This window comes from Artemia sp. Qi Xiang Cuo, chromosome 4 (genome assembly GCF_049724085.1).
Source record: "Artemia sp. Qi Xiang Cuo chromosome 4, ASM4972408v1, whole genome shotgun sequence".
Classification (NCBI taxonomy): domain Eukaryota; kingdom Metazoa; phylum Arthropoda; class Branchiopoda; order Anostraca; family Artemiidae; genus Artemia; species Artemia sp. Qi Xiang Cuo.
This window is the reverse complement of record NC_142797.1, coordinates 7,308,420-7,323,506: the sequence shown is the minus strand read 5'-3', so window position 1 is coordinate 7,323,506 and position 15,087 is coordinate 7,308,420. Positions and strand designations below refer to the sequence as shown.

At 34.6% G+C, this 15,087-nt stretch overlaps 1 protein-coding gene across 2 annotated transcripts in view; it reads left to right on the top strand.

Moving 5' to 3' along the window:
* Window positions 1-15,087, top strand: part of LOC148952732 (uncharacterized) — a 112,581-nt gene that overhangs the window by 40,350 nt on the left and 57,144 nt on the right. For both annotated transcript variants that reach the window (XM_089087385.1, XM_089087384.1), the window contains exon 5: window positions 6,299-6,421. In XM_089087385.1, the coding sequence (XP_088943511.1) occupies window positions 6,299-6,421 (123 nt within the window). The remainder of the gene's footprint in view (window positions 1-6,298; window positions 6,422-15,087) is intronic.

Below are 15,087 nucleotides of genomic sequence, written 5' to 3'. Positions count from 1 at the left end.
ATATACAAATTTTATTACTTTCAACAAATTCAATCATCGTTTAATTTAACAATACTTTAGATTTAGTTTAGTGACTATTCTAGACTGCACAAGAATTTTTCTGATTCGCGATATAATTCCGTATCGATATCGTGGTAGTGATAAAACGTGATATCGGTAATACTGGTATCGACACTTCTAGGAATCATTGACTCTTTTGGTGGACAAATATCACCCTTTGCCTGAAATTCATTTCTACGTTTTTCCGATTAACGTTTGTGTCATATACAAATTTTATTACTTTTAACAAATTCACTCATCGTTTAATTTAACAATACTTTAGATTTAGTTTAGTGACTATTCTAGACTGCACAAGAAGTTTTCCGATTCGCGATATAATTCCGTATCGATATCGTGGTAGTGATAAAACGTGATATAGGTAATACTGGTATCGACACTTCTAGGAATCATTGACACTTTTGGTGGACAAATATCACCCTTTGCCTGAAATACATTTCTACGTTTTTCCGATTAACGTTTGTGTCATATACAAATTTTATTACTTTCAACAAATTCAATCATCGTTTAATTTAACAATACTTTAGATTTAGTTTAGTGACTATTCTAGACTGCACAAGAATTTTTCTGATTCGCGATATAATTCCGTATCGATATCGTGGTAGTGATAAAACGTGATATCGGTAATACTGGTATCGACACTTCTAGGAATCATTGACTCTTTTGGTGGACAAATATCACCCTTTGCCTGAAATTCATTTCTACGTTTTTCCGATTAACGTTTGTGTCATATACAAATTTTATTACTTTTAACAAATTCACTCATCGTTTAATTTAACAATACTTTAGATTTAGTTTAGTGACTATTCTAGACTGCACAAGAGGTTTTCCGATTCGCGATATAATTCCGTATCGATATCGTGGTAGTGATAAAACGTGATATAGGTAATACTGGTATCGACACTTCTAGGAATCATTGACACTTTTTGTGGACAAATATCACCCTTTGCCTGAAATACATTTCTACGTTTTTCCGATTAACGTTTGTGTCATATACAAATTTTATTACTTTTAACAAATTCACTCATCGTTTAATTTAACAATACTTTAGATTTAGTTTAGTGACTATTCTAGACTGCACAAGAAGTTTTCCGATTCGCGATATAATTCCGTATCTATATCGTGGTAGTGATAAAACGTGATATCGGTAATACTGGTATCGACACTTCTAGGAATCATTGACACTTTTGGTGGACAAATATCACCCTTTGCCTGAAATACATTTCTACGTTTTTCCGATTAACGTTTGTGTCATATACAAATTTTATTACTTTTAACAAATTCAATCATAGTTTAATTTAACAATACTTTAGATTTAGTTTAGTGACTATTCTAGACTGCACAAGAAGTTTTCAGATTCGCGATATAATTCCGTATCGATATCGTGGTAGTGATAAAACGTGATATCGGTAATACTGGTATCGACACTTCTAGGAATCATTGACACTTTTGGTGGGCAAATATCACCCTTTGCCTGAAATACATTTCTACGTTTTTCCGATTAACGTTTGTGTCATATACAAATTATATTACTTTTAACAATTTCAATCATAGTTTAATTTAACAATACTTTAGATTTAGTTTAGTGACTATTCTAGACTGCACAAGAAGTTTTCCAATTCGCGATATAATTCCGTATCGATATCGTGGTAGTGATAAAACGTGATATTGGTAATACTGGTATCGACACTTCTAGGAATCATTGGCACTTTTGGTGGACAAATATCACCCTTTGCCTGAAATACATTTCTACGTTTTTCCGATTAACGTTTGTGTCATATACAAATTTTATTACTTTTAACAAATTCAATCATAGTTTAATTTAACAATACTTTAGATTTAGTTTAGTGACTATTCTAGACTGCACAAGAAGTTTTCCAATTCGCGATATAATTCCGTATCGATATCGTGGTAGTGATAAAACGTGATATCTGTAATACTGGTATCGACACTTCTAGGAATCATTGACACTTTTTGTGGACAAATATCACCCTTTGCCTGAAATACATTTCTACGTTTTTCCGATTAACGTTTGTGTCATATACAAATTTTATTACTTTTAACAAATTCACTCATCGTTTAATTTAACAATACTTTAGATTTAGTTTAGTGACTATTCTAGACTGCACAAGAAGTTTTCCGATTCGCGATATAATTCCGTATCTATATCGTGGTAGTGATAAAACGTGATATCGGTAATACTGGTATCGACACTTCTAGGAATCATTGACACTTTTGGTGGTCAAATATCACCCTTTGCCTGAAATACATTTCTACGTTTCTCCGATTAACGTTTGTGTCATATACAAATTTTATTACTTTTAACAAATTCAATCATAGTTTAATTTAACAATACTTTAGATTTAGTTTAGTGACTATTCTAGACTGCACAAGAAGTTTTGTGATTCGCGATATAATTCCGTATCGATATCGTGGTAGTGATAAAACGTGATATCGGTAATACTGGTATCGACACTTCTAGGAATCATTGACACTTTTGGTGGGCAAATATCACCCTTTGCCTGAAATACATTTCTACGTTTTTCCGATTAACGTTTGTGTCATATACAAATTATATTACTTTTAACAATTTCAATCATAGTTTAATTTAACAATACTTTAGATTTAGTTTAGTGACTATTCTAGACTGCACAAGAAGTTTTCCAATTCGCGATATAATTCCGTATCGATATCGTGGTAGTGATAAAACGTGATATTGGTAATACTGGTATCGACACTTCTAGGAATCATTGGCACTTTTGGTGGACAAATATCACCCTTTGCCTGAAATACATTTCTACGTTTTTCCGATTAACGTTTGTGTCATATACAAATTTTATTACTTTTAACAAATTCAATCATAGTTTAATTTAACAATACTTTAGATTTAGTTTAGTGACTATTCTAGACTGCACAAGAAGTTTTCCAATTCGCGATATAATTCCGTATCGATATCGTGGTAGTGATAAAACGTGATATCGGTAATACTGGTATCGACACTTCTAGGAATCATTGACACTTTTGGTGGACAAATATCACCCTTTGCCTGAAATACATTTCTACATTTTTCCGATTAACGTTTGTGTCATATACAAATTTTATTACTTTTAACAAATTCAATCATAGTTTAATTTAACAATACTTTAGATTTAGTTTAGTGACTATTCTAGACTGCACAAGAAGTTTTCCGATTCGCGATATAATTCCGTATCGATATCGTGGTAGTGATAAAACGTGATATAGTAATACTGGTATCGACACTTCTAGGAATCATTGACACTTTTGGTGGCCAAATATCACCCTTTGCCTGAAATACATTTCTACGTTTTTCCGATTAACGTTTGTGTCATATACAAATTTTATTACTTTCAACAAATTCAATCATCGTTTAATTTAACAATACTTTAGATTTAGTTTAGTGACTATTCTAGACTGCACCAGAATTTTTCTGATTCGCGATATAATTCCGTATCGATATCGTGGTAGTGATAAAACGTGATATCGGTAATACTGGTATCGACACTTCTAGGAATCATTGACTCTTTTGGTGGACAAATATCACCCTTTGCCTGAAATTCATTTCTACGTTTTTCCGATTAACGTTTGTGTCATATACAAATTTTATTACTTTTAACAAATTCACTCATCGTTTAATTTAACAATACTTTAGATTTAGTTTAGTGACTATTCTAGACTGCACAAGAAGTTTTCCGATTCGCGATATAATTCCGTATCGATATCGTGGTAGTGATAAAACGTGATATAGGTAATACTGGTATCGACACTTCTAGGAATCATTGACACTTTTGGTGGACAAATATCACCCTTTGCCTGAAATACATTTCTACGTTTTTCCGATTAACGTTTGTGTCATATACAAATTTTATTACTTTCAACAAATTCAATCATCGTTTAATTTAACAATACTTTAGATTTAGTTTAGTGACTATTCTAGACTGCACAAGAATTTTTCTGATTCGCGATATAATTCCGTATCGATATCGTGGTAGTGATAAAACGTGATATCGGTAATACTGGTATCGACACTTCTAGGAATCATTGACACTTTTGGTGGACAAATATCACCCTTTGCCTGAAATACATTTCTACATTTTTCCGATTAACGTTTGTGTCATATACAAATTTTATTACTTTTAACAAATTCAATCATAGTTTAATTTAACAATACTTTAGATTTAGTTTAGTGACTATTCTAGACTGCACAAGAAGTTTTCCGATTCGCGATATAATTCCGTATCGATATCGTGGTAGTGATAAAACGTGATATAGTAATACTGGTATCGACACTTCTAGGAATCATTGACACTTTTGGTGGCCAAATATCACCCTTTGCCTGAAATACATTTCTACGTTTTTCCGATTAACGTTTGTGTCATATACAAATTTTATTACTTTCAACAAATTCAATCATCGTTTAATTTAACAATACTTTAGATTTAGTTTAGTGACTATTCTAGACTGCACCAGAATTTTTCTGATTCGCGATATAATTCCGTATCGATATCGTGGTAGTGATAAAACGTGATATCGGTAATACTGGTATCGACACTTCTAGGAATCATTGACTCTTTTGGTGGACAAATATCACCCTTTGCCTGAAATTCATTTCTACGTTTTTCCGATTAACGTTTGTGTCATATACAAATTTTATTACTTTTAACAAATTCACTCATCGTTTAATTTAACAATACTTTAGATTTAGTTTAGTGACTATTCTAGACTGCACAAGAAGTTTTCCGATTCGCGATATAATTCCGTATCGATATCGTGGTAGTGATAAAACGTGATATAGGTAATACTGGTATCGACACTTCTAGGAATCATTGACACTTTTGGTGGACAAATATCACCCTTTGCCTGAAATACATTTCTACGTTTTTCCGATTAACGTTTGTGTCATATACAAATTTTATTACTTTCAACAAATTCAATCATCGTTTAATTTAACAATACTTTAGATTTAGTTTAGTGACTATTCTAGACTGCACAAGAATTTTTCTGATTCGCGATATAATTCCGTATCGATATCGTGGTAGTGATAAAACGTGATATCGGTAATACTGGTATCGACACTTCTAGGAATCATTGACTCTTTTGGTGGACAAATATCACCCTTTGCCTGAAATTCATTTCTACGTTTTTCCGATTAACGTTTGTGTCATATACAAATTTTATTACTTTTAACAAATTCACTCATCGTTTAATTTAACAATACTTTAGATTTAGTTTAGTGACTATTCTAGACTGCACAAGAGGTTTTCCGATTCGCGATATAATTCCGTATCGATATCGTGGTAGTGATAAAACGTGATATCGGTAATACTGGTATCGACACTTCTAGGAATCATTGACACTTTTGGTGGACAAATATCACCCTTTGCCTGAAATACATTTCTACGTTTTTCTGATTAACGTTTGTGTCTTATACAAATTTTGTTACTTTTAACAAATGCACTCATCGTTTAATTTTACAACACTTTACATTTAGTTTAGTGACTACTCTAGACTGCACAAGAAGTTTTCTGATTCGTGATATAATACCGCATCGATATCGTGGTAGTGATAAAACGTGATATCGGTAATACTGGTATCGACACTTCTAGGAATCATTGACACTTTTGGTGGACAAATATCACCCTTTGCCTGAAATACATTTCTACGTTTTTCCGATTAACGTTTGTGTCTTATACAAATTTTGTTACTTTTAACAAATGCACTCATCGTTTAATTTAACAATACTTTAGATTTAGTTTAGTGGCTATTCTAGACTGCACAAGAAGTTTTCTGATTCGTGATATAATACCGCATCGATATCGTGGTATCGATAAAACGTGATATCGATTATACTGGTATCGATCAGTGGATCAATACTTCTAGAAATCATTGACATTTTCAATGCACAAATATTACCCTTTGCCTTAAATATGTTCCTACGTATGTCAAAAGCCGTCTTGTCATTTAGCAATGTCATCATGAAAATTCGTCGCATTCGCTTCCGGAATGCGACCACTTCCAATATGATCAATACCCTAATATTACTCGGGGGCAAGGGGGGACATTTTTCTTCGGGTGCAGAATCTGAACCAGCAGCATCTGATAAAGGTGTTCTTTTGTATTCCTTGTAAGGGGGCCCTTTTGGCCTTTTGGTCGGGAGAGGGGTGTCACTGTCTTCGTTCGTTCACTCATGTCACACGTATGTTAATTGATCTATTGTTTACAGTTATGGAGGATAGCGGTCCAATGTCAAACATCAAGTCATTAAAACTATCATTAATTAACCATGATGGAAACGTTGATGGAGGTGTTGTTAGGGTTGGAAGTTACACGGAACTAAAGAACAAAGGTATGGTTACTTTCGGTTCTGTCTTATTTGCGCTGAAAATATTTTTGATAGCAAAGGGTTTCGACAAAGCCTAAAAGTTGAAATTTGTATTACAAACACAGATGAATCGATAAATCTTGGGGAATTATTACAAATTGAGAAGTTGAATTGAAGTTTTTTAATTTTGCCTCACTGAGTGCAAGGGGATCTGAGGTTCATGAGGGTCCTCTGTGGTAACAGTGTTATTGGTATAAATGGAAATTTGAGACCATTACGATGCTCTGGGACAGTTTTATAAATGGTATAACTTTATTATCCTCATTTACCTCTTGTGTGTGTTGGATTTCTTTAACTTATAATGTCATCTAAGAGTGTTTGAATTGCCCTAAGTTTAGACGAACTGGAATAACGGAACCTGTTAAAATAGTTGTTTAGCCCTGGAAAACGGTATAGCCCTGCATAGTTGTTTAGCCCTGAAAAATAGTTGTTTAACCCTGTGTTCCATTTCCTTTTATAGTTGACCTAACGTCTTAACTTGAAAATTATGAATATTTCGACAACTTTAAAGGAATATTCGTCATTTTTCGTATCCGAATACAGTTTTAATATTTGTTTTATATGAATTACTTAAAGGGAATAATTCCCACAAGTTCAGTCGTACTAGAAGATCGGTCACATAGCCTGATAAAATATTGCTTGGCCTTGATAAACGCTATTTTCCGTTTCCTTTTGCTGGTGATCTGATGTTTTAACTTGGAAATATTGATGAATTTAGCAATTTTATAGGAATTTTTGAAGTATTTTGTATCAGAATACAATTTTTAATGTTTGGTTTATTTGGGTGACCTAAGGGGACTAATTGCCATAAGTTCAGACATTGTAGAACAACGGTCTCATAGCCTGATAAGTATTTGCTTGGCCTTGAAAAAGGGCTGTGTTCCATTTCCTTTTGCTGTTGACCTAACGTTTTAACTTAAAATATTGTGAATCTGAGATATTTTAAAGGAATGTTCGAAATTCTTCGTATCAGAATACAATTCTTAGCGATTGTTTTATTTGGCTTACCTAAAATTGAGCCGAGTCGCTCCTTACTTACAGTTCGTTTCCACGAACTCTTTTATACATTCACCTTAACATATAAAATCTTGTTTTCATCTTAACTTCATGCATAAAGCTGACATGTTCTTAGTTACTGAAACAAGGTCGTACACATCTATCGTGAATATACTTCAGTTGGTTATGCGTCAGGTTATTGGTGCTTAATTTTCAAAACAGGGCTATCGACATCGTGAATGGTGGTACTAATTATAATTCTACAAATACATGTCTAAGTGGGAGTCGTTGCAACGGGGTCATTGTTGTCGTTGCAACATATCTAAATGATTCAGGTCAATCATTGCGACGGGCGAAATCGAGGGAAAATATTTCTTCACTCTAAAGCTGAAGTGGCCTGTCCTGACAAAATCAATCAAATTTATCACTTGCCCACAACAAGGTATCCTCGCAGCCGAAAAAAGGAAAGAATTTAAACTATAACAATAAAAAACTAAATATAAATTAACAAACTTTAAAAAAGGAAAGAACATAAAATAACAAGAGAAAAAAAAAATCGTAACCATTTAACGTTGTAAAAATCGTAAGCATACAACGTTCCCAAGAACGTTGACAGAATTGACAGAAAAAATTCCAAGACACTGTAAGGAATTCCATAGAGGTAAATCGAGGAAACCGTCTCCTAGAAGACCATAGATAAGTTTAAATCTATTACAGTGCATTACTAGAAAATGGAACCTAGCGCAACTTTAACCTCAAAGATCATCTGTGATTTTCTTCATAATTATTCTAAGCATTAAGTATTCTTAAATATTATCTTAATATTGATAAGTATTAATGGTGAATTCCAGGATGGAAATTGCAAATTAATTCGTATTTACTTCAAATTTAATACAAATTAACTGCGAATCTGGAACAGAAACAGAATTAGAATATTTAGTTAGTGGGTTACTAAACTTAATACAAACTGAATGGCTCATTGATTGCAGATTCTTATGATGTGATTTTCGCTTTCAATAGTTTTTGTATACGTTGTCTTGATTTCTTTCCTGGGTGCATCATTTGGTGGAAAAAAAAATGTCTGTGAATTTATGTGTTGGGATTTTGGATTTCAATAATTGAATATTCGCCACAGTTTTTTGAGCAACACGCATGCAAATCTTTGAATTCTAATTTTGGTTGAATTGAAACACATTTAGTAGATGGTGTTCATGGTGTCACGTTCATGGTGTTTCTTGATTTAGGATATGCGTTCATATATCGTGAATATACTTCAGGTGCATATACCCTTCTGGCAAAAAGAGATAGGTGCTTGATTATTCAAAACAAGGCCTTCGACATACATCGTGAATGGGGGTACTACTTTTAGTTCTACAAATACATATCTAAATGGGAGCATTGCTTAGCCAAAACATTGGTATACACCAATTCTCAGAAAATTTTTAGGCAGAAGTTGATCGGCACTTCAATGTTTTTTGAACCCTGTCTATAGCTTTGTGTTTTGAATCATGATGTTGTTTTTTTAATACTGAAAACGCCTTCACAGTTGGAATCGTAGTTTATCCAGGATATAGGTGTCAGCTTTATCAAAAATTTCAAACAGGATGTTGATTGGGTGATCAATCGGTTTCCTAATAAGCTTTTTAAATTTTATTTGAGATAATAATAATTATGATTTATTTCTCCCTCACCATGTAATTTAAGAAGTGGAATATAAAAAAAAAGCAAAATAAAAAAATATGAAGCGAAAATAAATTAAGCTGAAATCGCTGAAAATTTGTCGCGCTACGGTGACTACTCGGATAAGTGGGCCACTAACACTCAGTGTTGCATCAACATGAACCTCGTGATTCCGGCTAAGCTATTTTATTGTATTGTGCTTGTTTTTAGTTATTTTTTTTTTGTTGGTTGTTTATTTTTGTTGTTTTTTATAATCGTTTGCTGGAATAAAAATTTTTGAAATGAATTGAATAAGCATAATTTTAAGCTTGAGGATTTGCGGCCTCACAAGACAACTTAAATATCAAGCTAAGCAAAAACCCGCATGACCTTCTTGTCTCTGTATCTTTGGCAAAAAATTTCTTGAATGCCTAGAATACATCATCTTATTATCACTGATATCACAAGGATTTGGTACTTGAGCCGATTCCTCAAAGTTTCATTCGCCTGTATTTACAACTTTATTTAAAATATCAAAGGAAATCAACCCGTCAAGCAACTATCTACTCTAAGGACTTAAGGGAATTCGATGCCTTAAATCATTCCGCGAGCCTTAGTGCCGACTGATCCTCTCAGAGACAAAGTGCCCCCTAGCAAATTGTCTGAGGACTAGACACCATTGAGAACTTTGAGTGTCTGTGGTTTGACTAGAAAATTTGACGTCCCCTGTGTCGGGAAGGCTTATAATCAAAGCGGGTAACACAACAGGAAATTCCTAAAAAGGCCAAATGTCCTGAATAATATTTTTCTAGAATACATCATCTTATTATCACTGATATCACAAGGATTTGGTACTTGAGCCGATTCCTCAAAGTTTCATTCGCCTGTATTTACAACTTTATTTAAAATATCAAAGGAAATCAACCCGTCAAGCAACTATCTACTCTAAGGACTTAAGGGAATTCGATGCCTTAAATCATTCCGTGAGCCTTAGTGCCGACTGATCCTCTCAGAGACAAAGGGCCCACTAGCAAATTGTCTGGGGACTAGACACCATTGAGAACTATTGAGTGTCTGTGGTTTGACTAGAAAATTTGACGTCCCCTGTGTCGGGAAGATTTATAATCAAAGCGGGTAACACAACAGGAAATTCCCAAAAAGGCCAAATGTCCTGAATAATATTTTCTTTGAGCTCATTTTTAGCGTTTCCCTAGCAGGCAGCGTAGAAAATTTTTACGGACTGCCCTTATCTGAACTTATAAAATTCGGCTCTGTTTAATCGAAAAAACTAAAATTTGCACTTTCTTAATTACGTAAATTTCATTAAAACTAAACATTTCTATCTCCAGTTAAAAACGAGAGAAGTTCAATGGTTTTTGTAAGATTTCTGGGAAAGTAAGTGTTCGCTTTTAGTTTTCTCTCGTTTATTTGGATCTCCTATTCAAGCTCTACAAGTTATGGCCAGACCGCCCAATCAGTTCTAGATAGTTTTGCCACACAAACTAAAGAAGTTTATAAGAGACGAGATAGGGCGATCCCTTAAGGTATCAAATTCCTTAATTTTGAAAAATTTAGTGACAAATAAAACTACATATTTAGCTCGTGATTGGTTCTTCAGTGTGAGATTAAGCAGGTCATACGACCATGTGATAACTTTTTCCGTATATGTAATTTGCAATGAAACTTTCTGCGTCACATTTTTTTTAATTGTTGGTATGTTTTGTATTTTTCCTGTCTCTATCAGATACGTAGCAATTGAATCCTCAAACAACGACAGACACAAGCTGCCAAATCTTCCGAAAACATGGAGAATTATAAGGAACGTCATCTGTATTGTGCTAGATTGGGGTACGATGAAAAATGATTCTTCGCGGAGCCTCTGTTGCAAAATGAGGAGCCTGGGGCGTCAACTCCTGAAAATTTACAGGGGTTCGGATGAGGGTTTTTCGGTTTTGTATAGTGAAAATACGAAAAGATATTTCTTAGAATCCAAAGATAGTGAGTACGTTAGATTTTTCATTATTTTTTAAAAAGATTATGAAAAAATGTAAAATCTATAAAACCTAAGATTTAAAACCGAGGAGGCGATTGCCCTCTCCCTCCCCCTCCCCCTTTAAAGAATAGGCTATGACGAAAAAAAGTATACTCAGTATAATTTTACATTGAATTTTCGTTCAATTTCAAATTTCTCAGTGGAGAGATCCTCAAACAGTTCTGAGCAAAATATTCATCTCCTATCATTGCATCTCCTGGTTTCAGGTGGTTCTAGGCGTTTACCCTCCCGCGGAAATACCCCCCCCCCCGGAAAATCCCCTGCGGGAAATACCACCCCCCCCCCCGTGGAAATTAAGGCTTTGCAAATCTGAGAATTTTATTTGATTTTATTTTTTATTTTTCCGTAGGGGGGAACGCATTTTGGTACTAAAAGTCGAGAACACACCAGTTTTTTCGTTACTTTTTTTGTTACTTTAGAAATAAATTTTGGCTATAGCTTTGCACATTAGGGGGGGGGGGAGTATAGCCGGTCTACATGCAAAATGTGTTCGGTAGAATTATTTGGGATTTTAGATAGATAGATAGAGAAGTGTATTTTAAAGCCAAATATACGGCCATGAACATAGTAAAATAATATAAACGAAAGGCACAAATAACATAAACTTTGATCAGTGATAAATTGAAACTGATATGGAAAACTGATATTAAATCAGTGAATTTCGTAACAACAATTGGCTTGGGATTATAGTGACGTATTATCCTGTCCTATGTCTATCAATTAATTCGTTGGTGATAGACTTTTGGCGAGAAGTGGATGTTTTTCTTGAAGCTTTTGGTGAATTTGAGATTGGATAATTGTTGATTGAGTATTTATTTTTCGTGAAATGGGATGTCAGAAAACAGTGATGATGCTTAGCAGGTTCCATGGATCACTGGGCCAGCTTTCCATAGAGTTGATAGCCACTGCAGCCGTGGGCCTGCCCACGTGTAAGATAAGTCTATTTCCTGCCTTTTGTCTTTTTCTTTTTCCTGCCTTTTCTTCGAAGCCGTGATGCCCTTGTTTCAGGATGATGACCTTGCCCTGGCAAGCTTTGCGAGATATCCTTTATGGCGAGTCAGAATTCTCCGTTCTGTTGCAGATAAATCTGGTCGATTTAAGTACCAAATATTTTGTTACGTATCGCATGAAGTTGAAAGGGTTTTGGAACAAAATTTAAAAAGTTTCGAATCAAACAAAACCGAAGCTATGAAAAAAGTTGGAAAGGGAGTTAAAGGCTCTTTTGAGGAACTCGCTCTCAAGCCCGCTTATTTATAAAAAATCGGCCGCAAGTTCACATACTCTTGGGCTTATTGAACTAACTCTTCATGATGTAGCAGTAACAACATGAAATCCGAAACAGGCTATTGGACAGAAAGTTAATGAGGCATTCTAAAATCACCCCTCGACCGCGCCATCCACTGCTGAAATTCAAAAGATAAATGGCGTAGTTCACGATGCGATAATATTGGAATTTACTCCGAGATTTGACAGGATTGAAAAAGACCTGAAAATATCTCAAAATCAACTGGAATTACTTGAAAATCGAGTTGCTAGAGTTGAAAACAAGCTTGATGATGCTGACCAAGAGTTGAGACTGGATTACAGGTCAATGGTGTCAAGCAACCCCCGGTGTTGAAGTAAAAGATGCAACAATGAATATTATACGTAATAAGATGGCGTTCTCAAATCTTGCTTATAGCGAAGTTATATCTTTGCATAGGTTTCGGCTGAACTCTAATGATATCCGCTCTGATAAAATTGTTCCAGCTATAGTAAAGTTCAAAGACCGCAACACAGCTGTGAAAGTTTTTGCTTGCAAAAAAAACCTTGTGAACACGAAGATTTTTGTGGCGGAGAACCTAACAAAGAAAAAAAGAGAAAATATAGAGAAAGAAAGAGAAAAAAAGAGAAAATGCTGCAAGGGAAAAATACGGCAATAAGTTGGTGTGGTCAAACCAAGGTCGGATCTATGTCCGTCCGGAGAATGCAACTTCTGCTCGTAGACTTTCGTCTCTGAATGACATATTCGATCGTGATTGAGTGTCCTGTTTTTTTGTTTTTTTTTGTATTTTAATTTTGAGTCTTTCTATGTGTTTATTTATTCTTATTATTCAATTATTCCTATTTTCTTTTTTCCAGTTTATGTATGGGTTTTATCCCTAATGAAGAAAACAAGATCGTGGCTTTTTATTTTACTTTCTTATTATGGTAAGTCTACTCCCAATACCTCAGTTGAGAGTTATTTGAAAAAAATTCGCTCTCAGTTGATGATGTTTTATCACATCAGATAGGTCTCCATTTTCAAGATGGACTTGATTAATGTCTAAAGCCACTCCGTCCTAGCCGCTACGTTCATTTTGAAGAGTTTGGTCAAATTAAAAAAGAGATGAATAGTTTGTGTGTTGCTCAATGGAATTGCCACATAACGTCGGCTTTTGAGGAAATTGTTCAGTTTTTAAGTAATATTCATGGTGTGATTGATGTTTTGGGAATTTGTGAATCATTCTTGAGTATGTATAGTCTTCTCTCTTCCTACTCTTTTCCAGGTTACCAACTTATATCAAAGTCAAGGGGGCGCGGGGGACTTGCATTTTTGGCGAGAGGGGGATTGAATTTTAAGGAAAGGGAGGATCTTTATTTATGGAATGAAGGTAACATTGAATTTTTTCTTTTGAGATTGAAATAGATAATGGTAAAAATTTAATTGTTTGCCTTGTTTATAGACCCCCTGGTGCTCATCCGGAGGAATTTTTTCAGGAGTTTGATCTGTTTTTAAGTAGGGCCCAGTCTAGTCAATCGGATTGCGTGATTTTGGGTGATTCTAACTTTGATGTATTGAATTCAAATGGTGTAAATTAAAAATTTTTAAATCTGGGGTCATCTTACGATTTGTACCCAGTGAATCTGAATCCTTCCCGTATCACTGCTCAGTCGGCAACATTAATTGATAACAAATCTGTTTCTTCAAATCTATTGAGGCGAGTTTTCTGTCATGTTCTCCTTCAACCTGCTTCTGACCACCTCCCGATTGTTTGTATGATAAATAGTATTAAAAATTTTGCTAAACGCCCTAGAAAAAGAGTTTATAGAGATATAAGAAATAACAACTTGAGAGATCTGAAAGAGCAAGTTAGTACTATAGCATAGGATGAAGTTAGTGAAGAGCAAAATGCAACTACGGCGTTCGACAGGTTTATGAATATTCTCTTACCGGTATATGAGGTGTCTTGTCCTCTGAGGCAAATGAGGAAAAAGAAAAATGAGCCAAGAAAGCCATGGGTGACCACAGAATTGCTTGAAATGATGGAAATGCGAAACCAGCTATTTGAAAAATATTTACAGAGCCTGGAAACTGTGAGTTTATTTGAAGAATTTAAGCGAGTGAGAAACAAAGTTAACTATAAGCGTCGCAGTGAGAAAAAGGCATATAATGCTTCTGCTTTTGATGGTAAAAGTGGTGATGCAAAAGAAACCTGGCGACTAATAAATGAGGTTTTAAAAGGGAAGACTAATGATAATGATGGAGTAAAAAGTCTGTTGGTGAATGGAAGTGAAATCACTGATAAACAGGAAATGGCAGATGAATTCGGAAAATATTTCACAAACATAGGCGCAAGTATTAAGGAAGAAGTAGCTAAAAAGTCTAGAAGACATCTGGAGAAGTCCTTTATTGATAATCGAGGCGAAGGGCGAATTTTTTCGTTCGAGAAGTGCACAGTAAAGGAGATCGAGAGCACAGTGAAAGGACTAAAGTCCAACTCGGCCACAATAGATGGACTTAATCTTAGAGCTGTCAATACTATGCTAGTTTATATACTTCCTTGACTACTTGATTTGATAAATCTATCACGCCAGAGCGGTGAATTCCCAAGTGGTATTGATCTGGCAAAGGTAATACCATTGTATAAAGGGGGCAACAAACAACAACTGTTGAATTGGC